At 42.9% G+C, this 25669-nt stretch overlaps 1 protein-coding gene across 5 annotated transcripts in view; it reads right to left on the bottom strand.

Moving 5' to 3' along the window:
• bcas3 (BCAS3 microtubule associated cell migration factor) overlaps positions 1-25669 on the bottom strand; it is a 376831-nt gene that overhangs the window by 188391 nt on the left and 162771 nt on the right. For all 5 annotated transcript variants that reach the window (XR_007964470.1, XM_052078874.1, XM_052078875.1 and 2 more), the window contains 2 exons: positions 20936-21132; positions 12833-12930 (listed from right to left, as the gene is read on the bottom strand). Coding sequence is in view for 4 of the 5 variants with exons in the window: in XM_052078874.1 (XP_051934834.1) it covers positions 12833-12930; positions 20936-21132 (295 nt within the window). In the remaining variant the exon portion in view is untranslated. The remainder of the gene's footprint in view (positions 1-12832; positions 12931-20935; positions 21133-25669) is intronic.

The following is a 25669-nucleotide window of genomic DNA, read 5'->3' as shown; positions in this document are numbered from 1 at the left end:
TCATACTTGTCGGTGTCACGTTTGCGAGGTGGTGGTGGACCCCAAAAAGCAGGTAGGAGAGAGGAGCAGGGCGTATTTGAAGTGTATTGATAAAACACAGAAAACTAATCCTAATTCTAAGAAAACAAAGTCCAAAGTAGCAAACAAAAATCATGACCGAAGATAAAACATAACAGCAACAAGAACATGACTGAAACAAACCTGATTGCGGCAAACAAACATGACAGTAGCCAAGAGCAACAATGACCCGACACTGAGTGTTCGGCTGGGAGTCCTTTAAAGGCCCTAATTACCTATGACCAACAGGTGTGCAGCTGCCGGGGGAGCCCTACAGTGCCACCTCTTGGTCTCTAAGCCGAATCATGACAGTCGGTGCAGTCTTAATCTTTTCATTCATTCATTCATCTTCCGAGCCGCTTGATCCTCACTAGGGTCGCGGGGGGTGCTGGAGCCTATCCCAGCTGTCTTCGGGCAGTAGGCGGGGGACACCCTGAATCGGTTGCCAGCCAATCGCAGGGCACACAGAAACGAACAACCATTCGCACTCACACTCACAACTAGGGACAATTTAGAGTGCTCAATCAGCCTGCCATGCATATTTTTGGAAAGTGGGAGGAAACCGGAGCACCCGGAGAAAACCCACGCAGGCCCGGGGAGAACATGCAAACTCCACACAGGGAGGCCGGAGCTGGAATTGAACCCGGTACCTCCGCACTGTGAAGCCGACGTGCTAACCACTGGACTACCGGGCCGCCCAGTCTTAATCTTGTGAATTAATATTTTTGTTACAGAGTTTTGTTTTGGTGTCTACATTTGTGGGATCTGATCACATCTCAGTTCGTTCCCGAACTGCAACAGCGTACATTAAAGATAATTCGCCCATATCAATGTGTAGTTACTCCAAACCTTCTAGCAAAAATGGGGTATAATTCCATCTACAAATCTTCAGCAATGAGTGTCCTCAGTCCTGTAGTGAGCAAAGCACCGAGACATACAGTGATATATATTCATACCTAATTAACAATTATATCTAGTTTGGATTATAAATAAATAATAATACATTTCATTTGTAAGCGCCTTTCACAACACTCAAGGACACTTTACAACCAGGTGCAAATAATAAAACCACAGATAAAATTATAAACAAAAGAAGAGAAAGATTTAAGGTGGATATGCAAGTCTGAATAAGTGGGTTTTGAATGGAGGAAGAGAGCCTATATTACGAATATTGGGTGGAAGTGAATTCTAGAGTTTCGGGGCAGAGCGGCTAAATATAATATATATATATGAGCTGTCAAACGATTAAAATATTTAATCAAATTAAAAATGCAAATGTCATAATTACAGTAACTCAAATGAACTAAAAATTAATCGTGATTACCCACGCATTTTTTATCGTTTCTGATTTTTTTTTTTTGGTCCTATTTTTTCCCCATTTTAATGCTCTCATCAACATGGAATCATGAATCAGTTTTCTATGTGCAAAATGCAAATATTTTCTGAAATAATTTCGATTTTCAATTTTACATGAACATTTTACACTTGGAGCAGTTATTCACACAATCTCTCAAGTCAAGTCAACAGTATTTATAGAGCACTTTCAAACAGCCATCGCTGCATACAAAGTGCTGTACATGGAGCTATTTAACATGCACAATAAACAGTAAGACAATCTGTAATAAAGGCGGTAGAAAGCACCAAACAGTAAAACCAAGAACAAATCTAAGTCATGCTGAGTCGAATGCCAAAGAATACAAGTGAGTTTTGAGGAATGTTTTGAAGATGGGCAGCGAGGAGGCTTGCCGAATGTTCAGTGGGAGGTCATTCCAGAGAGAGGGACCAGGAACAGAAAAGGCTCGATCACCTCTGAACCTCAGTTTAGTTCTTGGTACTTCTAATAATGTCTGGACCACAGACCTGAGGCGCCGGGCAGGTGTGTAGGGGCGGATGAGCTCAGAGAGGTAAGGTGGCGCGAGATTATTCAGAGATTTGAAAAGAAATAGGGGGATATTGAAAATAACTCGAAAATGAATGGGGAGCCAGTGAAGGGATGCCAGAGTACGAGTTATGTGGTCCCTCTTATGAGTACCAGTCAAGAGGCGAGCAGCGGCATTCTGGACCAGCTTAAGGTGCTTAATGGAGGACTGGCTGACTCCAAAGTAAAGGGCATTGCAGTAATCGAGCCGGGTTGTGACAAAGGCATGAATTACTGTCTCAAAGTGTTCATGTGAGAGGATAGGTTTTATTTCCAGGTCTACAGGATGGAATGTACAAGGGCCACTGGGACCAACCAATATCACCTGTCTTCTTTTCGTTGAATTTCAAGAAATTTTATGCCATCCAGGTTTTGATTTCTTCCAGACAGGATAGGAGTGGCCTTAATGAGAAGGTGTCTTTCTTGCTCAGTGGGACTTAGATCTGGCAGTCATCTGCATAGCATTGGAAGGGAATACAATGTTTCCTTAAGATGGAACCCAATGGGAGCAGATACAGCGAGAACAGCAGAGGCCCCAGAATTGAGCCCTGTGGAACACCACATGACAGGGGAGCAGTGCGTGACTCAGAGCAGCCAAGGCTGACACAAAAGGTTCTGTCAGCTAAATAGGACCTAAACCACTTGAGCGCTACCGCCAATGCCCACCAAGTGCTGCAAAAGAGTCAGCAGAATACTGTGATCTACTTTATCAAATGCTGCAGTTAAGTCCAATAAAACTAGACACACGTGGTCTCCAGAGTCATTTGCCAGGAGGATATCATTAGAAACGTGTAACAGGGCTGACTGTGTGCTATGCATCGTCTTGAAACCTGACTGGAAGACCTCCAAGATGTTATGTTCATCCAAGAAAAGTTTCAACTGCATGTGCACCACTTTTTCCAGAATTTTGGAAATGAAAGGCAGTTTGGAAATGGGCCTGAAACTTGACAGCACATCTTGATCAAGACCAGGTTTCTTGATGAAGGGTTGGACCACAGCATGTTTAAACTGTTGGGGAACTACACCAGAAGAGAGGCTGCTGTTGATGATATCCAAGACCGATGCGCCAACACTCCGAAAAACCTCCTGAAAGAAGTGCGGGGGAAAAGAGTCGCAAGGGGAGCCAGATGGCTTTGTCTGGCGAACTACATCCTCCAAAAGCGCCATGGACACAGTTTCAAAATAATTTAGTACAGCTGAACATGGAACATGGACAGAGGGGTCAGATGTGGTCTTTGAGACCGGAGTCCTAGCTGTAGAGACCTTATCAATGAAAAACTGAAGGAATCTGTTGCACATCTCGGGTGAAGAATCCGAGCAAGTCGGCAGAGGGGGTTTGAGTACAGAATCTATCGTTTTAAATAGTGCACGTGGGTTGTGACGGTTAGCTAGAATAAGGTCCGACAGATATTCTCTTTTGGCCTCTTTTACTGTGAGCTGGTAGTTACGGCAGCAGTCTTTCCAAATTTGATAAGAGACATGCAATTTGTCTTTTTTCCACTTGCGTTCAGCTTTGCGACACCCCTGCCTAGCTGCACGGGTAATGTCGTTAAACCATGGCTTGGGTTTAGGTTTTGGGAGCACAGTTTTTGAAGGAGCCACCAAATCCAGGATGGCACGGCATGACGAGTTGAACCAAGAGGTGAGTTCCTCTGTGTTTGACGAGGATACGCAAAGGTTATTAAAGGCATCAGAGAAACGACTATCAGTGCGAGGGTTAAAAATTCGGCGTTTACAACTAGGAGCGGCAGATTTCACAGCAGCATGCGATAAGATGTTCTCACATCTTTTAATTATGTCTGATTACGACCGAAATTTGGTTCTCGACCACACTGGGCGCACTTGAATGCGCCACTCGAATTCTCTCGAAGTGACGCTTCCTCGGGTTGACGAAGAAGTGACGCCTCAGTTATGAGCAGACGTGTTAAAAAAAAAAAGCGTCCAATGTGATCAGACGTGTTCAAAGATTTTTTTTAAAAAGAGCGCCCCATTGTGCGTCCATTGTGAGCAGATGTGTTTGTTGAGATCGACGCTAATTGGACTGTTATTTCTGCATGGCACCAAAGAAAACAAGTTGAAGTCGTAAAGCTGCTGAAAAAAGAGGAAAATAGAGCGCAAAACTATTGAATTTAAGAAGGTTTTGATAGTGAAATATCAATCAGGTGTGCATGTGTCTGTGTTGGCTAAGGAGTTCGGCATGCTGAAATCTGTAGCATCCTAAAAAAGAAAGACCATCATAAAGTCAGTAATGTGGCTAAAGGATCTTGTGTGTTTAGTGAACAAAGGCCACAAATATTAGAGGAAGTGGAGAAATGTTTGCTTATTTTTATAAATGAGAAACCGGTAGCAGGAGACAGTCTTAGCCAAGATACAATTTGTGGCAAAACAAGACAATTGTATGGAGATTTGACCAAAAAAAAAAAAAAAATCTAGCATTGCTCTAAGAGTTTGATTTTAAAGCAAGCAGATGATCGTTCAAAAACTTGAGGAAAAGAAGTGATTCGTCATGAAGAGGCAGCCAGTTCAGACAAGGAACCTGCTGAAAAGTTTCAAGTTGAGTTTGAAAATCTCATCAAGGCTGAGGAATGTCTTCCCCAGCAACCTTTTAATATGGACGAGACTTGTGAAGATAAAGTGGGTCAGAAAATGGATGGAGGGATGTTACCAGATACCGTAGTGTAGGATTGCAGACAGTGCATCCATAGTTAAAGGCATTACTTTATGGTTTATAAATTCAAGGTGTAAAATAATGCAATCTACAATTGTCAGAATGAGAGAGAGAGAGATGTTCAATTTTTTTTGTTACGTCAATTTTAATGTTAAATTTGGTAAAAACATAAAACATGTATGTAGTTTGTTGTTACCTGCCCTCTTATTACACGTGTATAGAGTTTATGGTGTAAAATAGTTGAAAAAATGCTTTAACCCTTTGATGCACAAAATAACCACACCCCCTCTAATGCACATCGGTCAAAAATGACCCACATTCATTCTCCATGTTATTTCATGCTGGCTGAGTATTTTTCTGTTCTATCTTTTGAATACTTTAGCAGTAAAGGTGTCACGTTGCGCCCGAGGCGATGAAAGATCGCCTCGTGCACAACAAAAATAACGAGGTGGATCCCAGGAAAAGCAGACACGAAAAGATCTTGTATGATACACAAAAGGTTTTAATAACGAACAGAAAGAGCCCGACAGGGAAAACGGTAACAAAAAACGCTGGTCATATAAGGACCAGGAAATAAGGAAAACAACCGAAAACGCTCGCGGAAAAACAGAGCGAGGACGTACAGAAATCAGTAAACTAGAGCAATAACAATTTAGATGCAACGCGAATAACAAGAGTAGTGGCCGTAAGGCAAAAAGGCAGCGAGTAATATCAATCGAGGAAATAGCGCGAGAGAGCAATGGCACAGTAAGGAATTCTCCGGCAGTGAGAGGACTGCCGGAGCCTCTTAATAAAGGAGGATAATCAGCCCGAAATTACGGACAGGTGTGCAGATGGCGGAGGGAAAAAACCCGCCACCTGCTGGCGGGCACGAGACGTGACAAAAGGAGACCAAACATTTGTGTTTGATATTTTGTAATTTTGTCACACGGCTTTGATAAGAGAGAACACAGGTATTGACTTTGGCTTTATCAGTAGTTTAACAACTCTGAACTGGCTGCAATGCATTTTATTTTATTCTGTCTATAAAGAAATCAAATAAAAAATAAACTACAATTTATTGTAGGCATTGTGCTAAAACGTACTTTCTCTATTGTATTCACCTATCCTCCTGACTACCAGTAGTTCAAATTTGTCCTCTGTAGAGGATATTTGTGAACCTAAATGTCCCAGGTGCATCCAATCGCATTAACTCCTTTTGCTACTCTAAAGAGGACATTCAGTGCTTTCCAATGTTACCAAATTTGTAGGGGTTAGAAAATGGCTTCCCTAAATGCAAGCACTTTTTATGGGAAGAGGAAAACTAATACTTTTTATGAAACACATTTTGTCTTGAAATGCTGTTGGCATTTTAATTATAAGACTCTTATGAACATGTTAAAGTGTTTTTTTAAGTGTATTTGAGCCTGTTTAAAAAGATGTAGTGGGATTTCAAAAAATTCTTTTGGAGTAGTCCAATTACTTCACAGAGATTGGAGAATTTCAAAATAAATGTGATTGGACAACATTTGGTCTTGGCTGTCTCCCTATAAAGACAGTTCCTTCTATTCCATAAGGTACCCTTGCGTCACACATCCAGAAGATTCTTAGCCCATATTTTGCAGGCTTTCTGGACATGTCCTGGCAGAACATGCACCTGTCTCGGAATGGCACGAACTACTCATCTATGGTTACACAGTCCCCTGCAATGAGGGTCAAACCTATAAAGGCCATAGATTCTTCTTTGTCATTGTTTCCCCACTATTTCCCTTTTGTTGTGGCGGTTCTTTGTCCCTTTAAGTTGGGGAATTTTAGAATCTTCTCAAAGATGTTGTGACTCATGAACATATCCCATGCATCTTTTGGTGAAACAGCTGATGTTCTAGGAGGAGGTCCTGGACATCTCATTCAAGATGTTTAGTGGCTTCTTGTTCTGCCATGAGTGTGGGGGATTCTAATTCCAGCTAGATCCATATTTACTCCGTCTATTGGACTGAGTCAGATTTTCCTCTTCAAACGATTGGTCAGAGGAGTCTTCTGTGACATGAGAGGACTTCTCTTCATCCAGGAAAGCTGGATTTCCAGATACACCTAAACCTAATCAAATATTATGTGCAATTCAAAATTGTCACCAAATATATTTTGAGGGAACATTAGAGCAATTGAAAAACAATGCATGTATTAGAGATGGGAAAAGGAGGACCTGTGCAGAGCTGTGGAATGTTTTTCACTCACTCCAAGTGCAAAAGCTCGTAAATACATGTGGGTCTTTCTGGCCCATGTGTGTACCTTGAAGTCGAAATACAAAAGCTATACCAAAAGAAAGGAAAAGTGGAAATAATGACCAGTGGTAATCAAAAACAAAATATTTACTGCATAGTTGGAAGTGTAATTGATAAAATTAAATGTTTTCAAAGTTACATCATCCATAAAAAACTCAGCCATGAATGAAATAACATGACAATTCATATGGGTGATATTAGACCAATGTTGTGCATTAGAAGGGTAGTGATATGAAAATGTTTTTTTATTCAAAAAGAAAGAGGAAAAATAAAATAATTGTGTATGATGGTCAAAAACAAGTTCATTGAGGAATACCTTGAATATTGAATGATGAAATTAATTTACTGCAAAAAAAAGTATACTTTTTACTTTTTTTGTACTTAATAAATGCATTTTTTCAATATCTTGAATTTGTTAAAAAAAATGTACCGTAGATTCCGGGTTAGATTTATGAAGAAAAATCTAACAGTACAGTGTACAGTGTCCTTGGGTGGCATGAAAGGCGCTTTTAAATAAAATGCATTATTATTATTATTATTATTATTATTATTATTATTAGGCGGGGGTTTGCTTCTGTGTCACTGCTGCCTGGAGCGCCTCCGGGTGAGGCCGCGGACGCGGTCCCCCGCTGAACCCCCGCAGAAAAAAAACCCCAAGATTTCTTAAGGTTAAAATAATCTCCATATTTTTATGAGCATGATAAATGCATTTGCACACCGAAATTACGCTGAAACACATAATAAGAGGCCAGACAAAGTGATGCGCATTTGCGTAATTACGAGGAGAAATACTGCAGCCCACTAGGCTTTAAATTGAATAATGCAAATCATGTAAATAGGAAAACATATATGAAATTATTTCTATAGTCAGCAGCTTAAAAATGATCATCGGTGGCAGCTTTAGGCCCAATGCTGCGCAGCTCAAAACATGGGTAAAATGTGTTCTCTCATGGCCGCTTGTTTTCAGTATGACGGAGGAGTCATCTTTTTTATTTACAGTCCGAGTGAGAGGCAAATCAAATGTCAGAGGGACTTCGTCCATATTTATTATTTCATCTGGGCTGATGGAATTCTCGGCTATCTTTGTGTGAATGTGCGGAACGAAGAAAGTTTGTCCTCGTAAGTGGGAGGGAGCTGCTGACACGTCGTGCGTGCCCTAATAGACAGGCTTTTCTGTTTCATGAATCTATAACACCACGACGGCCCACCTTTAAAACCTTCAATGTTCATCTCAGTAGCAATAGCTTTAGCCTTCAGTCTGATTTGTACAGTGGAAACACCGCGGCCGCCTGCTCTTTGAGTGTTAAAAGCTGCATCATATGCTTTTCGCCTGGTATTATCCATGTTGATCAGGGTCAGAAGAAAGACTGAAATAAGGAAGTTGTGATTACCGGTAATCATACAATTTCTTTGGACGCCTGTGTACTAATTCATTTTATTGGTCGACTGTTGCTGCTACATTTTTCCTCGCTACGGCGAAAAGAGCGGAAGTTGTGATTCATCAGACAATCTCATTGGACCTCAGTGAACTACTCTTTCATTTTTTCGGTCTGTTTTTCCCGCAATGGAAAAAAAAATAATTTAAAAACCGCTTCATATTACATGCTGCTGTGTTCAAAGTGTAGAAAAAAAGTAGCGGCTTGTAATCCAGAATTTACAGTATTCATTTTTCACTCATGAAGGGTCCGGTAAATGTGCATTTTAACTGGTTGGGTTCGGTACCTCTGAGAACATTAACCACTGCCCTAAGGTCATAGGATAGGTGGAGGATAGAAAGGCAACGAGGTGTAAAAGGTGGTCATTGATGAAACTAAAACCTCGACAGGGACACTAAGGTGAGGGGGTCTCGGGAAATGAAGGTATTTGACTTAAAAGAGGTTATCAGATGGTTGACCATCTTTCTAGCCCGTACAATTATGACGGTGTGGCTTGTCTCATTTGAACAACATCACAAGGGTCCTTTATGAGGCTAAGTTAATTGTTTGGTATACATGACTGAGCCAAAAGGTTATTAGAAAAGAAAACCGAGATGCATGTGAAATGTTTGCCCAAGTAAGGAGAAAAAAAAGAATGAAATAGTGATATACGCGTGTGTGTGTGTGTCTGTGTGGGCGTGTGTGTGTCTGTGTGTGTGTGTGTGTGCGCGCGCGCGCATCTTTTTCTGGGTCAGAGGTAAGGGCGCGTCATTCGGTAACCCAAAGGTCCACTTTTCAATTCCCGCTCTGTTCGAGTCATGGGTCATTGTGTCCTTAGGCGAGACACTTCACCCACCTTTCCTCCAGTGCCAGTTATACCGGAGTACGTTTCGGTGTAAATGTTTGGTGATGGTCAAAAGTGCACAGTGGCAGTTGCACTTCCATCAGCCTGCCCCTGGGCAGCTGTGGCTACATAGTTTACTGCCACCAGCGTTTGAATGGGGGAGTGCATGAATAATGTATCCTTGTGAGGGCTTTAACTGGTTGTCAGACCATCGCAGGGCACACATAGACAAATACCCATTCACACTCACAATCACGCCGATGGACAATTTATTGTGTTCAATTAACCTAACATGCGTGTTGTTGGAATGTGGGAAGAAATCAGAGTACCCGGAGCAAACCCACGCCGACACAGAGAGAACATGCAAACTCCACACAGGAAGGCCGCAGCCTAGGTTAGCCGAACCAGTGACCCACCGGACCACCTGAAAATGTTCAGTCTACGTAGTAACAAATCTAGTGAATGCTTGGTAAACCTATCACATCATAAGAAGGAAAAGGTACTTAAAATATACCGTAAATAAAGGACAGGCAATATCACACAAAAACCATTGGACATTTGAAAAGTAATCTCTTCCCTCTTCCCATTAATCCCACCAAACAGACATAGAATTTACTCACCAAGGAACAAGTAAAACTTTGAGACCGCATAACAACCTCAACATCATCACAAGACGATGTTGAATTCCATAAGCATCTTTTTGATAGTTTATCGCCATTATTCTTAAAAATTATGACATCAATGACTACACTGTCCACTATAAAATATCGCAGCCATTACAATTGTATTCAAATCAAATAAAAGATGCAGCACACATTAGTTGCTTTTGTCCAATGAATTCCAAAATAAAAATCACAATCAAAACAATAAAAAACAAACAAAAAATGAGCAAGCAATTCAGTATGAACTTTTATTCTGATTTTGTTTTTTTAATTGTTAATAAAAGCAAACTCATTCATTTATTCAAACCATTTCTACAGTGAAACACGTTTTGTTGCTCAGAATTACCTAAAACAAAGCTATTTGACAAAACTATGCATACAAGAAACAAAATTATTTTGAACTGAATTTTATTTAACACTAAACTGTTTTTTTAAATTTCCACCACTCACTCTCCCCCTGAAAAAAATGTTGCATGCTTGAATGAGAATTTGCGTTGAAAGGCAAATATTAAATACATTGTGCTTTTTTTTGGAACATGGTGTAAACGTCTGAAGTTTGATTGCAAAAGTGTGTGTGTGTGTGTGTGTATGTGCGCGCATGTGTCACTGCAGATGGTGTCCCATCGCCTCAGGGAAGGCACAGATAAGTAGAGTGTATGGGATTAGATAAAATGGTAATTGACACTTGGGAGACTGACTGACTCTAAGTGAGTCACTAAGGGGAGAATTGTAGCTTTATGGCCCTGGTTGGTCTAACAAGTCCCAAAGAAAAATAACACAGTAATGGACTTTGCCACATTACTAAAAGACAAAACCAAAATACTTTCAAAAATCTAATTTTGTTATACTGTGTGTATATATATATATATATATATATATATATATATATATATATATATATATATATATATATATATGGCATACTGTGTATATATATATATATATATATATATATATATATATATATATATATATATATATATGGCGGCCCGGTAGTCCAGCGGTTAGCACGTCGGCTTCACAGTGCAGAGGTGCCGGGTTCGATTCCAGCTCCGGCCTCCCTGTGTGGAGTTTGCATGTTCTCCCCGGGCCTGCGTGGGTTTTCTCCGGGTGCTCCGGTTACCTCCCACATTCCAAAAACATGCGTGGCAGGCTGATTGAACACTCTAAATTGTCCCTAGGTGTGAGTGCGAATGGTTGTTTGTTTCTGTGTGCCCTGCGATTGGCTGGCAACCGATTCAGGGTGTCCCCCGCCTACTGCCCGAAGACAGCTGGGATAGGCTCCAGCACCGCGACCCTAGTGAGGATCAAGCGGCTCGGAAGATGAATGAATGAATGAAAGAATGAATGAAAGATGAATATATATATATATATATATATATATATATATATATATATATATATATTGCCGTTGGGTTAAAACGTCTTATGTAAAAATCAGACTATACTAATAGACAGTCCTTGGACACTCAATCCACACGCATGGGTTCTATTTCTACAAATACTGACCAATGAGAGAGAGAGAAAGAGAGAGAGTGAGAGAGAGTGGTTAAAATTCTAAATTAAATTCTAAATTTCTGTCAGTGGTTAAAATTCTGCAATACAAAACTGCAACTTATATTTTTACAATGACCTCAATAATTATGACTCATTTTGCCACATGAAGCAAATGTTGCCACGTGTGTTCTTTCAAGTGCGAGATAAAAGATTTGTGAGAGATAATAAGTGGCGCCATGGCAGCGGCAGAACACAATACTGAAGCCTTCCTATCCTCATGTATTGATAAGCATCACCTCCATTACTTGGCATGGAGCAGTTATTTATTTATTTTTTGTGAGTGTAAGGTCAAACCAAAAATGGTCAGACAGGGAGGAATTGCATTATATGACACTTTGGCGGAAAAGAGGAATCTAAAAAGTGGAAATGTGACACGATTTATCACATTACGCCTGTCCTCCACAAGCTCCATCATTCAGAAGACAAAATATATAAGCCAACTATGGCATCTCCAAGTACTGGATACTGGATGTCTTCTTCGAAAACTGATTCAAACAAGAACTGTGGCCAAGGAGCTTTGTCAACTGGCTGACAGTGACCCTGAAAGAGGGGCAGAAATTTCTCGTAAGTTCTGTCTGTTTAGTACATGTGACAACAATCTCACGTCTTCTTGATATGTCTTGACTATGGGGTAGGGTGGAATGATGGAAGCCTTATCTTCCAAAGAAAAAGAAAAGACACATTTGAAATCCCCCAAATGCAGGGGAAACGTGTTTTGGTCAAATGAAATCAAATGTGAAGTTTTTGGTCAAAAAGCCAGACACTACACTTCTTATTGACAAAAGAACACCATACGCACAGTTAAGCATGATGATGGAAGTATCGTGCTTTGGAGCTGGAATTCATTTCATTCTCAAGACAATTACAATTGGATTGCTTTGTTTGTCTCTCTAAGACATTCGCCTCTCATCCGAGCAGGCGAAGTTCCTCCAACAAGGGTTGTTTTGGACTGTACCAGCCTGAGTTGGTGTTGAAAAACTCAATTGTTTATACTCCAAGCTGGGGGCACACCCCAAATTAAAGTGGTGTCATTGTTTTGGAATGCAAAATGGCAGTTTAAGATCCCTTGCAGCTATAAGGCTGTCGATGCCCGTTGTGGCGGTAATCGTCAAAATAAAACAATAATAATATAATCAGTTATGTGGCATTATGTATACAAGTCTTACAATTGTCACATGGATGATCGACAAGACTGTGTCAACATTTAAGGCACACTAAAAAACATCAGTGAGTGATGGCTGCGATAAAGATTATTATGTTTCTGTTGCTATAACTGAGCCCCACGTGGTTTTCCAAAAACAATTAAACTTCTGGTCTCAATTCATATGATGCCCCCGCCCCCGCCTCCGCCCAAATGAATAAATAAATAAATAAAATAAAAATGTTCATGTTTTCAAAATAATATATGTTCCAAAAACAAGAGCAAGCAATAATAAATGTGGTTTCCTACCTGGACCTGCATCCATACTGTTAGGTTGTCCTTGATGATCAGCTAACAACCCTGATGACCCAGGCATGCTGACTGGATCCGAACGCAATGGCTGCATCCTGAAAATGCCAAATATGCAGATCGTTGCAAACAGACAAATTCAGCTGTGTGTATGGAGTGCACACCAAAATACCATACACCGACCACATTTTTGGTTCAAGTAACTTAATGACGAGGATCATCTTGCTAGAAATGACACATAAAATTGTTGGTACACTTCTGTGAACGAAAGACAAGCCCAAAATAACTTGATGGTAATAGTCATAATAAACGAGAGCCGCCCGCCAGAGAATTTAATGTCAATGAATCCATGGTTCGCAAATGGAGGAAGCAGGAGAACGAGCTTCGCCAAGTCAAAAAGACGAAGCTGAGTTTCCGTGGAAATAAGGCGAGCTGGCCCGAGTTGGAAGACCAACTGGAGCGGTGGGATTCTTGATCAAAGAGCAGCTCTGCTTTTCTGCATGATGATGGGATGATTTGTCTGAGGCTGAATCTCTTTTTGACTGACAGAGAAATGAGCCATTCACCGATCATTTGGTGTAGACATTCATGGGAGCATTTGTCAATTCTCATTCTGTTCTGAGTTGAACTGGAGACTTCTTCTAATCATCTTAGTGACACTCTCTTTGTTCAAAACGACGAGTGACAGATTAATATTTTATTTCTGTTGTGTTTTATTGGAGTTGCTTGTGTTCGCAGACTGACTTATATCACCCCAGTTAAGACCTGGAAAAGACGCCTTATAGGTATGGTATGACAGGGTCACAGATCATTTTCTTGAAAAGGAACGGAGAGTAGAATTCACATATAAATAATCAGGCATATTTTATTATGTAGCGCGAAATTGAGCTTCCCCTCCTTGACAGACCAGCATCCGCCACACACACACACACACACACATACACAGAAAATCCTCGTCTCATCCCCCCCTCGGGTGGTGTCCGTCCCTCATTCAGCTCGGGTCCTCTACCAGAGGACAGGAAGCTTGAGGGTTCTGCGCAGTATCCTTGCTGTTCCCAGCACTGTGCTTTTCTGGACTGAGATGTCAGACGTTGTTCCCGGGATCTGTTGCAACCACTAATCTAGTTTGGGGGTCACTGCCCCGAGTGCTCCGACCACCACAGGCACGACTGTCACCTTTACCTTCCAGGCTCTCTCCAGCTCCTCTCTGAGCCCTTGGTATTTCTCGAGTTTCTCATGTTCCTTCTTCCTGATGTTTCCATCACTTGGGACCGCTACATCCACTACAACGGCTTTCCTCTGCCTTTTATCTATGATCACGATATCTGGTTGGTTCGCCATTACCATCTTGTCAGTCTGGATCTGGAAGTCCCACAGGATCTTCGCTCTGTCATTCTCCACCACCTTCGGAGGTGTTTCCCATTTTGACCTTGGGGTTTCCAGTCCATACTCCGCACAGATGTTTCGGTAGACTGCCAGCCACCTGGTTATGGCGTTCCATGTAGGCTTTCCCTGCCAGCATCTTACACCCTGCAGTTATGTGTTGGATCGTCTCAGGTGCCTCTTTGCACAACCTACACCATGGGTCTTGTCTGGTGTGGTATATCTGGGCCTCGATGGCTCTGGTGCTCAAGGCCTGCTCCTGAGCAGCCAGGATGAGTGCCTCTGTGCTGTCCTTCTTCTTGAGATCAGCCACTTCAGTTATGGTCCGGTGGTACATCCCGTGTAGGGGCGTGTCCTCCCATGATGATCCCTCTTCCAGCGCCTCATCTTCTGTTCCCCATTGTCTGAGACATTCTCTGAGTACGTCATCCGTTGGAGCCTTCTCCTTGATGTATTCATGGAGCTTGGATGTTTCATCCTGGACAGTGGCTCTCACATTCACTAGTCCCCGGCCTCCTTCCTTTCGGCTTGCGTACAGTCCCAGGGTGCTGGATTTGGGATGGAACCCTCCATGCATGGTTAGGAGCTTTCGGGTCTTAACGTCCGTGGTCTGAATCTCTTCCTTTGGCCACCTTATTATTCCTGCAGGGTATCTGATCACTGGCAGGGCATAGCTGTTTATTGCCCGGGTCTTATTCTTTCAGGGAGTGAGACCCCTTCAGTGCGGACTACCTTTCCTCTCTTAGTCACCATACATTTCTCAAGCCCGAATGACATCCTGATGTCGCTGCTGTAGATCCTGGTTGTGTGGATCAGGGAATCTATGTCCCTTTCGCTCTTAGCATACAGCTTTATGTCATCCATGTAGAGGAGGTGACTGATTGTAGTTCCATTTCTGAGGCGGTATCCATAGCCTGTCTTGGTGATTACTTGGCTTAGGGGGTTCAGTCCTATGCAGAACAGCAGTGGAGAGAGTGCATCACCTTGGTATATGCCACATTTGATGGACAGTTGGATAAGTGGCTGGCCATTGGCTTCAAGTGTGGTTTTCCACATCCTCATCGAGGTTCGCAACAAAGGCTCTTAGGGTCCTGTTCACCTTATACAACTCAGACCATTCAGTGATCCATGGATGTGGCATTGAGTCATAGGCTTTCTTGTAATCAATCCAAGCTGTGCACAGGTTGGTACGTCGGGACCTGCAGTCCTGTGCGACTGTTCTGTCAACCAGGAGCTGATGTTTGGCTCCTCTGGTATCTCTACCAATGCCCTTCTGCGCTTCATTCATGTATTGATCCATGTGTCCACTTATCTTAGCCGCAATGATGCCTGACATGAGCTTCCATGTTGTGGAGAGACAGGTTATTGGCCGATAGTTGGATGGGACTGAACCCTTCGAAGGATCCTTCATGATCAGGATCGTTCGCCCTTCGGTTAGCCATTCTGGGTGAGTCCCATCCCTCAGCAGCTGGTTCATTTGTACTGCTAGGCGCTCATGGAGTGCTGCGAGTTTCTTTAGCCAGGAGGTGTGGACCATGTCCGGGCCTGGTGCTGTCCAGTTCTTCATATCTGAGACTCTTTCCTGTATGTCTGCCACTGTTATGGTAACTTGGTCCTGTTCAGGGAGGTTGCTGTGCTCCTCTCTCAGGGTCACCAGCCATTGTGCACTGCTGTTATGTGCAACCTCCTTCTCCCATATGCCCTTCCAGTACCTTTCAGTTTCCAGTATTGGTGGGTCAGCTCTGTTGTTAGGAACCTGCCACTGAGCGTACACTTTCGCAGGTTGTGTTGCGAACAGCCTGTTTATTCGTCTGGCCTCATTCTCTTTCGTGTACCGCTTTAGGCGACTGGACAAGGCTTGGAGCCTTTGTTTGGCAGTTTCGAGTGCTTCAGGTATGGTCATATGGATGTACATCTCGGGTATCGGCCTTTTCATCATACCTCTCTCGGCCTCCGTCAATTGACTCACATCTTTCCGGGCCGCCTTGATCTTAGCCTCCAACCGTCTTTTCCATGGTGGGTAACGTATCTCATGGCTTCCATGGTTGCTCTTATAGCCCAGAGTCTCCAGGATCACTGATACATGCTGCACTTTCTATGAGACTTTCAGATGGTACTTCACATAGCCGTTGTAATCGGTTTCTAGGTTGCCCAGCTTTCATTCTTGCCATGATCTTAGCTTTCAGGTCAGTTGCTGCCTCGCTCAGCATTTCATTCATTGGGGCTGGCCACCCAATCTCATCATCTGCAGTCATTGGGGCTTGCCTCCCAATCTCTTGTATGATCTCCTCCTCTGATCTGGCAGCCTGGAGCCCTTCACCATGGAACCTGCGTTGTACCTCATCAATCTCAAGTTGTGACAGCAGTTGCCGTTTGTGGATGTTGGAACACTGAGCTACTAGTTGTTTCGTGGTCAACCGTGACTGTGGGTTTCGAAGTAACCATTTAGCCCACATTCTCTGCATGTAGCCCCTCTGACTAGGGTTGCTTGAGTAGTAGCATTCCAACAAAGCCATGTTTATCGCATCTCGCCCATCTCTGCTTTGTTCCAGTAGCCCATTTTTCATCAAGGTGCTCTGGTTCCCCAGCACCTGACGCAGACCTTGTTTGGCCGGGCGACGTCTGAGCCGGCATGTCATTCGTTTTATTGTCTCTCATCATTGTATGAGGTAGGCATTAGCGTGAAGGATCTTGCCCAAGGACCCACACTGGATGGTTATGTGCTCATTTTTTGCCCCAAGGGATTCGAACCACCGTCTCCCGTATGCCAAACCGATGCCTTACCAACTGAGCTATCCAGCCGCTCATATATATATATATATATATATATAGTAAATATTCCCATCCCCGGAATTCGATGAAAAGGAATTTCCTTCACCCGAAATAAAAACGTATGCATTAACATTTTGACTACAATATTCCAATTTACCAGAAATTAAGTCATCGGAAATTTGTCACCCGGATGGAGACGGAAGGCCGCGGGACTTTAATACATGCAGCACCCACCCGATGCAACGTAAGATACGTTCACTTCGCTGTTTTATATCATCGGATTCGAAACGACGACGTGTAAGTGACTTTTTATTGGCGCGAGTTTTACTGTAATTGCGAACGATTCTAACTTTATTTACTTACGTCCTGTAGATTGCGGCATTAGCTTAAAAAGCAACGCCCACTTGACATAACTGGAGACACGATGGAAGAAAAATATTCGCCTTTCCGTTTTCTATCATCAGATTCGAAACAACGACGTGTCAGTGACTTTTTAATGGTGTGCGTTTTACTGTAATTGCGAAAGATTTTAAATGTATGCACTTACGTCCTGTAGATCATGGCATCGGAAATGAAGAAGAACCCAACAAAACAAAACAACCCAAAATAGACACATTTTTTCCCAAGACGGAAAAAACCCCCATCAACATTAAAATACTGCACGTACCGTACAGTGTTGTGGTATTTTTTAATACTCTACACCTGTACTGTATACTGTACTCCTGTTTTAGTTATATAAACAGTTTTTGGACAGTTTATTTTTGCATTTTATTGCTTGTGTTGTTACACATGCATTTTTTCAACATACTGTACTTGCAGGTTCAGAAAGGACATGTACCATGCTCATTTCCTAAATAAGGATTTTTTTTTGTAAGGACAGATTGGACAGCAAAAACATGAGTCCGTAATAGAGAATGTTTACTGTATATGGTGGAACAGTGTTGTGGATTAGCATTCAGTGATTTCCGGAACAAATTAGAGATAATCCCTTTTATTTGGCAGCTCTGAAATATCTGACAAAGATAAGACAATTGAGGAATGCAGTTGGAAAAGGTCATTTGATTAAGTTTGATTAATGTGTTGCATGCTAAAACAGTGTCGAACCATCAAAGGTTTTTCATTAATCTTCTTAATATGATGAAATGTTGTATAAAACCTTCCATTACTGCACTAATGCTATGAATTAACTTGTTTGGTGTGCTGAAAATGTTAAAAAACACTTTTAATAGTTGTATTTACAAAGTACATTAATAATGTTATGTTAGCCAATAATCATCACAATATTACTGTACATCAATAATGGTGAAAAAACATATTTTGTCACACAACAGCTGCTTTAACAGCTTTTTTTATGAAATCAAAACAGAGCAATATAACATTGTAAAGTGCACATCTAAGGTACACTAGTACTCGGCCTATAGTGGATTTAAAACATGGTTGCATACTTCATTTTTCTCAAGTTTGCTTTGAACACATCAGTCTGTTTCTGTATGTTTGTTGAAGAATAACGAGACACCAGACACCAGCGTTCATTATGTGCCACTGTATTGGAAACTGCCGGCCGTACAAGCACACGCACTTCCCCCGTGCTGCAGGGGCAAACCATTCTGAAAGGGGGGGGGGGGGGGGGTTTCACTCCCCCTAACACAGTCAGGCTATGTTGATTGTATTGGTCCTTCTTGCGCGGAAGTCTCTCTACGGTTTTGTGTAGACCTCATTTCGAATGACTACACTTGGTTCGATGACAACACTGGAGACATTTTACTTTCGCTAGGTTGATCCCACTGTAGCGCACTGTCACTGTTAGAGAAGCGTCACCCGCTCTCTTTATATGGACACGGAACGCTGTAACCTTCCACACAAAATAGTCCCAAACAAGTAACAATCGCGTCAGTAGCATACATCGAATACCTGTATGATACACAGAGAGAGAAGAACAGTTAACTTTGGTCTTGTCAGTGGAGCAATATGGCAACTTTTTAAAAGTAAACTTTCCATTCATAAACTCTTTAAGTATCCATTTTTGGTGTCTCGCGCTGCCGTGGCTGGCAAAACAGACATGGGCGTGGACTTCTGCAGCGCGCTCGTTGTTTTGTTTCTGGTGTATTTATAGAGCAACGTAACATCCGCTTGTGACGTGTGCCGCGTTAATCTCGCGAGAAAAATTTTAATTCCGTTAAAATTCATTTAAATTAATGCCAATAAAAACGCACTGAACTGACAGCTCTAGTAAAAACACATCTTTGGAGAACTGAAATTGGCTCTCGCTGTCTTCCATCAGTTCAAACAAAAGCCAGCAATGCTCCATGGCAGCACAATCCAAGTGAATTCCAAATGCCAAACATGAAACAAATCAGAAGTTAAACCACAAGAACACTTTTCAGCCGGCAAGTCAAAGACATGGCTCAATGACGTCTTATCCACCTTCTTAAAGATTTTATTGTGGCACTACACAGAAGATTTTCAAAGTGTGATCTAAATCCATGAAAAACTTCAAGAAATAAAAATTTGAGAAACCGTTCATTGCCAGGCACACGTCAGCAATTCGTTGGAATCGTCTCGTAATTACGACGGCGAAAACGATGAATTGGAGACCGATTTGGATCCCGATATGTTGGACGAATACGTGCCTACGGACATAACGGAAAGCAGCTGAGAGTTCTCGCCAGATACGCTGGAAAGAGGAGGTAACTGCTGACTAGCTTGCAAGCTCCCATTCAAAACTTCATCACTTCTTATGCCTCATCAGTCACTTTTATGCACCGCTACATTCCCCGCTATACTGTAAAGTTGCCAGTAACACTAATCATTTATGTACGGTTGATGCGTCTCGTAGATGTGGATGAAAATATGCGCCGTAAATTTGCCGACTTGCATGTCGCCATAGGTTTTAAAAAAGCAAAACAAAAAAAACAGGACACATTTGGTCCGCTCAGCTCTGCTAAAACCACTAGTGTTAAATTCATATTCCATTTCATTTCAAATTGGATGCTGAGCAACGTGGAATGAATGGTTTGAATAGCAGTGTGCGATCATGTATGTGTGTGTGTGAGAGATGTTGAAATGTAAGTGGAAAGCAACAATAAAAAAATAGAAAAATAAAAGTGTGGTAGTTGTACATACTTCTATAAATTACAGATTGTCCAACCAGAAGCCAAAAGATGACTCCTCGCTTTGGTGGTGGAAAGAAAGGTACCGGTAAATAAAATTATTGTACCTCACTCTGCAACAAGATACTGTATATTTGCAACTTTTTATGTTTCTATAATTTATAGGTTTTGCATCTGGACGTGGTGGAATGAATCAATTTGGTGACAAATTGGATGGAAGCCAAAAACCATCTTTTCCACAGCTGCACTTTTGTTCATAGTTCAACAGTTTTCTTGTGTGCAAATAAATTATTTTGCTACAAAAAACATTATTTGTAATGTTCTTTTGTAGGAGGAACACATTATTGAGGTATTTGAGCTGTCACAAAAGCAAAAAAGAGTGTAAGTGTGAAATGATGCTTGAAATGCATGCTTTTATAAAAAGCTAATTTTCTCTGGATTTCTGCAGAAAATCGGCCTTTTCCATAAAACTTAGCAGTTTTCTAATGCTGATTGCCAACGAACGGAGAAAGATAGAAACACAATTTTCTGCTGAAAGAAGAGTCTCACCTTTCTTTTGACAGGTTGTATGAATATATAGCCATAGAACAGAAAATTCTGTGGGCCTTAAAATCAGTAGAAATTCAGTAAAATGTGAGGGATTGAGGGGGTTGCTCCAGTGAAAAGGGGTGGTATTCAATGAATTAATAGAACATAAGCATTTGTAAAAATTGTGTCCCATATGCTTCAATAGAAAACAGAATTTTATTTCAAAAAGTTTGTGTACAACCACATTCTAAGCAACTATATACTGTATTTATTTATTTACTAATCAATTAATTAATTAATTAAACAATACCTCAGGCTATGTAGGTCCAGATCATCTGTGTCAAAGTCCAGGAGAGGCTGCTGTGCATCAGATGGACCCTGAGACTGAAGAACTGAGGAGGAAGATGAGATGACTGTAGTCTGGCCTGAGGGATGAATAGTCTTAAACTGAAATTGGGGTCCCATCCACAGCCGACGATGCGGACCTGTATGTGTCACAATCTCCACCTGTGAATATAAATGTAAACAATCTAAGAACAGAGGATAAATCAAAGTGTTGTTCATGACAAAATCACCAGGCAAGATATTAGGGGGGGAGCTTGCATGTTCTCCCCGGGCCTGCGTGGGTTTTCTCCGGGTGCTCCGGTTTCCTCCCACATTCCAAAAACATGCGTGGCAGGCTGATTGAACACTCTAAATTGTCCCTAGGTGTGAGTGTGAGTGTGAATGGTTGTTTGTTTCTGTGTGCCGTGTGATTGGCTGGCAACCGATTCAGGGTGTCCCCCGCCATTACGTCATCAGGCGCCGACAGGTATGGCAGCCTCGGTCACACGCTCCCTAGTATTATCCCTGTTTTTGTCATTTTCGTTTGTTTTTGGCGACCCTGAGCGGCTTACTTACACGAGGGAAAAGTTGCTGCGCATTGGGGAGTCTACGCTCGGTCTTTTTTCACCAGCACACGAAAATCCACAAGGTTTTTTGGAGCTAATCGCGAGCCGAGCGGCTGCGCTGTACGGAGCATGGAGACGCCGCCGGAGGAGGGGGAAGCGAGCCGGCGTGCTCGTCAAGCTCAGGCAGCGCGGATTTCGAACCCCGCTCCCATCGATCCATCTTGCTAATCTACGATCTCTGCCAAACAAGATGGATGAACTTCTTCTCCTCACAAAGACCAACAAAACATTTGCACGTTCTGCTGCGCTCTGCTTCACTGAAACCTGGCTCAGTGACCGCCATCCAGATCCCGCGCTACATCTACCCGGCTTCCGCCTTCTCCGAGCCGACCGCGACACGGAGCTATCGGGGAAATCGAAAGGTGGTGGGATTTGCTTCTATATCAACGAAGAATGGTGCACTGATGTCACGAAGCTCGACGCACACTGCAGCCCGGACCTGGAGTCGCTGTCTTTAAACTGCAAGCCATTCTACTCGCCACGTGAGTTCACCTCCTTTTTACTAGTCGGTGTTTACATTGCGCCACAAGCTAACGCTAACACGGCGATACAAACGCTAGCCGAACAAGTAAACAAACTCGAACTAAAATACCCAGAGTCACCCCTGATCATTTTGGGCGATTTTAATAGAACACATCTTAACCGTGAACTTCCCAGATATAAGCAGCACATAGACTGTTTCACCAGAGAAGGCAACATTCTAGATCACTGCTATACAACAATCAAAAATGCATACCGATCGGTCGCCCGCGCAGCATTGGGTCTTTCTGACCACAATTTAATCCACTTAATACCTACATACAGACAGAAACTCAAATGTGTTAAACCGGTTGTTAAGACTGTGAAAAAATGGACAGATGAAGCAAAGCTAGCTCTACAAGAATGCTTAGACTGCACTGATTGGGGCGTCTTTGAAACTTCATCGGGCACACTGGATGAATACACAGACACTGTAACATCATACATCAGTTTCTGTGAGGACATGTGTGTACCAACGAAGTCGTTCTGCTCCTTCAACAATAACAAGCCATGGTTTACTCCCAAACTCAGGCAACTCAGGAAAGAGAAAGAGGCCGCATTTACAAGTGGTGATCGGGCACTGTACAAACATGCCCGAAACCAATTGACAAAGGAAATTAACATCGCAAAGAGAAGCTATGCAGAGAGGCTGAAAAACCAGTTCTCTGCTAACGACTCTGCATCTGTATGGAATAGCCTGAAAGCAATCACTAACTATAGAATGCCATCCCCCCAAACAGTGAACAATAAGGGTCTTGCTAATGAACTAAACATGTTTCTCTGCCGATTTGAAAAGGACACCCCCATTTCCCACACACACCCACCTCTACCAGAAACCACTCTACCTAGCCCCCCACCCTCTTTTTCTCCACTACAGATCCACGAACAGGACGTGAGACGGCTCTTCAAGCAGCAAAAGATCAAGAAAGCTCCGGGGCCCGACAAAGTGTCCCCCTCCTGCCTGAAAGTCTGCGCTGACCAGCTGGCTCCGGTCTTCACACAAATCTTCAACAGATCCCTGGAGCTGTGTGAGGTCCCATCCTGCTTCAAACAGTCTACCATCATCCCAGTTCCCAAGAAATCGGCAACATCGGAACTGAACGACTACAGGCCTGTCGCCCTGACGTCTGTGGTCATGAAGTCCTTTGAACGCCTTGTGCTGAATCACCTAAAGAACGTCACTGGACCCCTGCTGGACCCTCTCCAGTTTGCCTACCGGGCAAACAGGTCTGTGGAAGACGCAGTCAACATAGGTCTGCACTACATCCTCGAGCACCTCGACAGCACAGGGACCTACGCAAGGATTCTGTTTGTGGATTTCAGCTCTGCGTTCAACACCATCATCCCGGAACTCCTCACCCCCAAACTACTCCACCTCGGTGTGTCCCCTGCGATCTGCCAGTGGATCCTCAGCTTCCTGACAGGACGGACACAACAGGTGAGACTGGGAGCAACAACATCATCAATACGCACTACCAGCACTGGTGCCCCACAGGGATGTGTCCTCTCGCCACTGCTCTTCTCTCTCTACACAAACGATTGCACCTCAACAGATCCAGCTGTCAAACTCATAAAGTTCGCAGACGACACCACGGTCATCGGTCTCATCAAAAACGGCGACGAGTCTGCGTACCGCCAACAAGTGGAGCAGCTGGAGCTTTGGTGCGGCCGACACAACCTCGGGCTGAACACGCTCAAAACTGTAGAGATGATCGTGGACTTCAGGAAACATTCTTCTCCTCAGTTGCCCCTCACACTATCCAACTGCCCTGTGTCAACCGTCGAGACTTTCAAGTTCCTGGGAATCACAGTCTCCCAGGACATGAAGTGGGAAGTCAACACCATCTCCATCCTGAAAAGGGCCCGGCAGCGGATGTACTTCCTGAGGCTGCTGAGGAAGCATGGCCTGCCACAGGAGGTGCTACGACAGTTCTACACGGCAGTCATCGAATCAATCCTGTGTTCTTCCATCACGGTTTGGTTTGGGGCCGCCACAAAAAAGGACAAAATCCGACTTCAACGGACAGTTAGGACGGCAGAAAAAATCGTTGGCACCGCCCTACCCACTCTTGAGGACTTGCACACTGCAAGAATCAAGACAAGGGCACGGAAAATCCTCCTGGATCCCCCGCACCCTGCCCACCACCTTTTTCAGCCACTCCCCTCAGGCAGACGCTACAGATCCATGCGCACCAAATCCAGTAGACACTTAAACAGCTTCTTCCCTCTAGCCATTAACTCCTTAAACAGTCACTGACAGTCACTCTTCTTGCACCACAAAATGGTACTTCAAAACTAGTGGTTACTCTAAAATGGTTCAATGATTTTGTTGTTTACGATGATACTAGTGCAGCGTGTTATACCGGAGACAAATTCCTTGTGTGTTCTACATACTTGGCCAATAAAGATGATTCTGATTCTGATTCTACTGCCCGAAGACAGCTGGGATATGCTCCAGCACCCCCCGCGACCCTAGTGAGGATCAAGCGGCTCGGAAGATGAATGAATGATGATATTAGGGGGAAAGTATTTGATTGGGCAAAACAAAGATGACAAGTTAATAAGCAAGGTCAAACACTCAACTCAACTCATCTGTATTTATAGAGCACTTTCAGACAGCCATCGCTGCATCCAAAGTGCTTTACATGGAGCAACTAACATATACAACAGTAAGGCAAAAAATCAGAATACATTTGATTGTCTGTGAGATGTGCATTCAAAACAATTTTTTTTTCCTTTTGATTCGATGGTATAACATGTAACATAAATGGTAACTAAACTGGGGGGCAGCTACAAAGAGACCTTGCAGCTTGAGCCACATAGTGGTACTGGTGTGTTGGGTTTAGTGGCACACCGGAATTGGAAAATGGTACGGTGGATAACTGGTTAGCATATCCACCTCACAGTCCAGAGGGTTCAATTACGGCTCTGGCCTTCCTGTATGGAGTTTGCATGTTGTCCCTGTGCCTACGTGGCTTTTTTTCCGGGTACTCTGGTTTTCTTTCATATTCCAAAAATGTGTGGCAGGTTAATGGAACACTCTCAATTGTCCCTAGGTGTTATTGTGAGTGTGGATGGTTGTTTGTCGTGTGTGCCCTGTTATTTGCTGGGAACCAGTTCAGGGTGTATCCTGCCATCCTGCCAAATTAGTTTTACTGCCACATACTTTGAACTGCTTTCCTCTAAATAATTGGGCTTCATTTAATTGTATCTTTAATCAATAGAATAGTTTTTAATGTTATCTTATAGAAATATTTTTTTTTCTTATTTTAAACGGGGTGGGGAAAAAGTAACGTCCAGCCCGAATATAAAAAGCACATTCGGTTTGAAAAAGTGTTAATCTCCATATCGAACAGTTTCTTTAGTATTGGTCATAGTTGCGCGGACCCCCCATTAAGGGTTAAATATTACGTTAAAAAATATATATATATATATAAAAAATCCTCATCTCACCCCTCGGGTGGTGTCCGACCCTCATTCAGCTCGGGTCCTCTATCAGAGGCCAGGAAGCTTGAGGGTTCTGCGCAGTATCCTTGCTGTTCCCAGCACTGCACATTTCTGGACTGAGATGTCCG

Source organism: Hippocampus zosterae, chromosome 10, assembly GCF_025434085.1.
Source record: "Hippocampus zosterae strain Florida chromosome 10, ASM2543408v3, whole genome shotgun sequence".
NCBI classification, from domain to species: Eukaryota; Metazoa; Chordata; class Actinopteri; order Syngnathiformes; family Syngnathidae; genus Hippocampus; species Hippocampus zosterae.
Note: the sequence above shows the minus strand (reverse complement) of the source record. Positions and strands in the feature narration are given on the sequence as shown.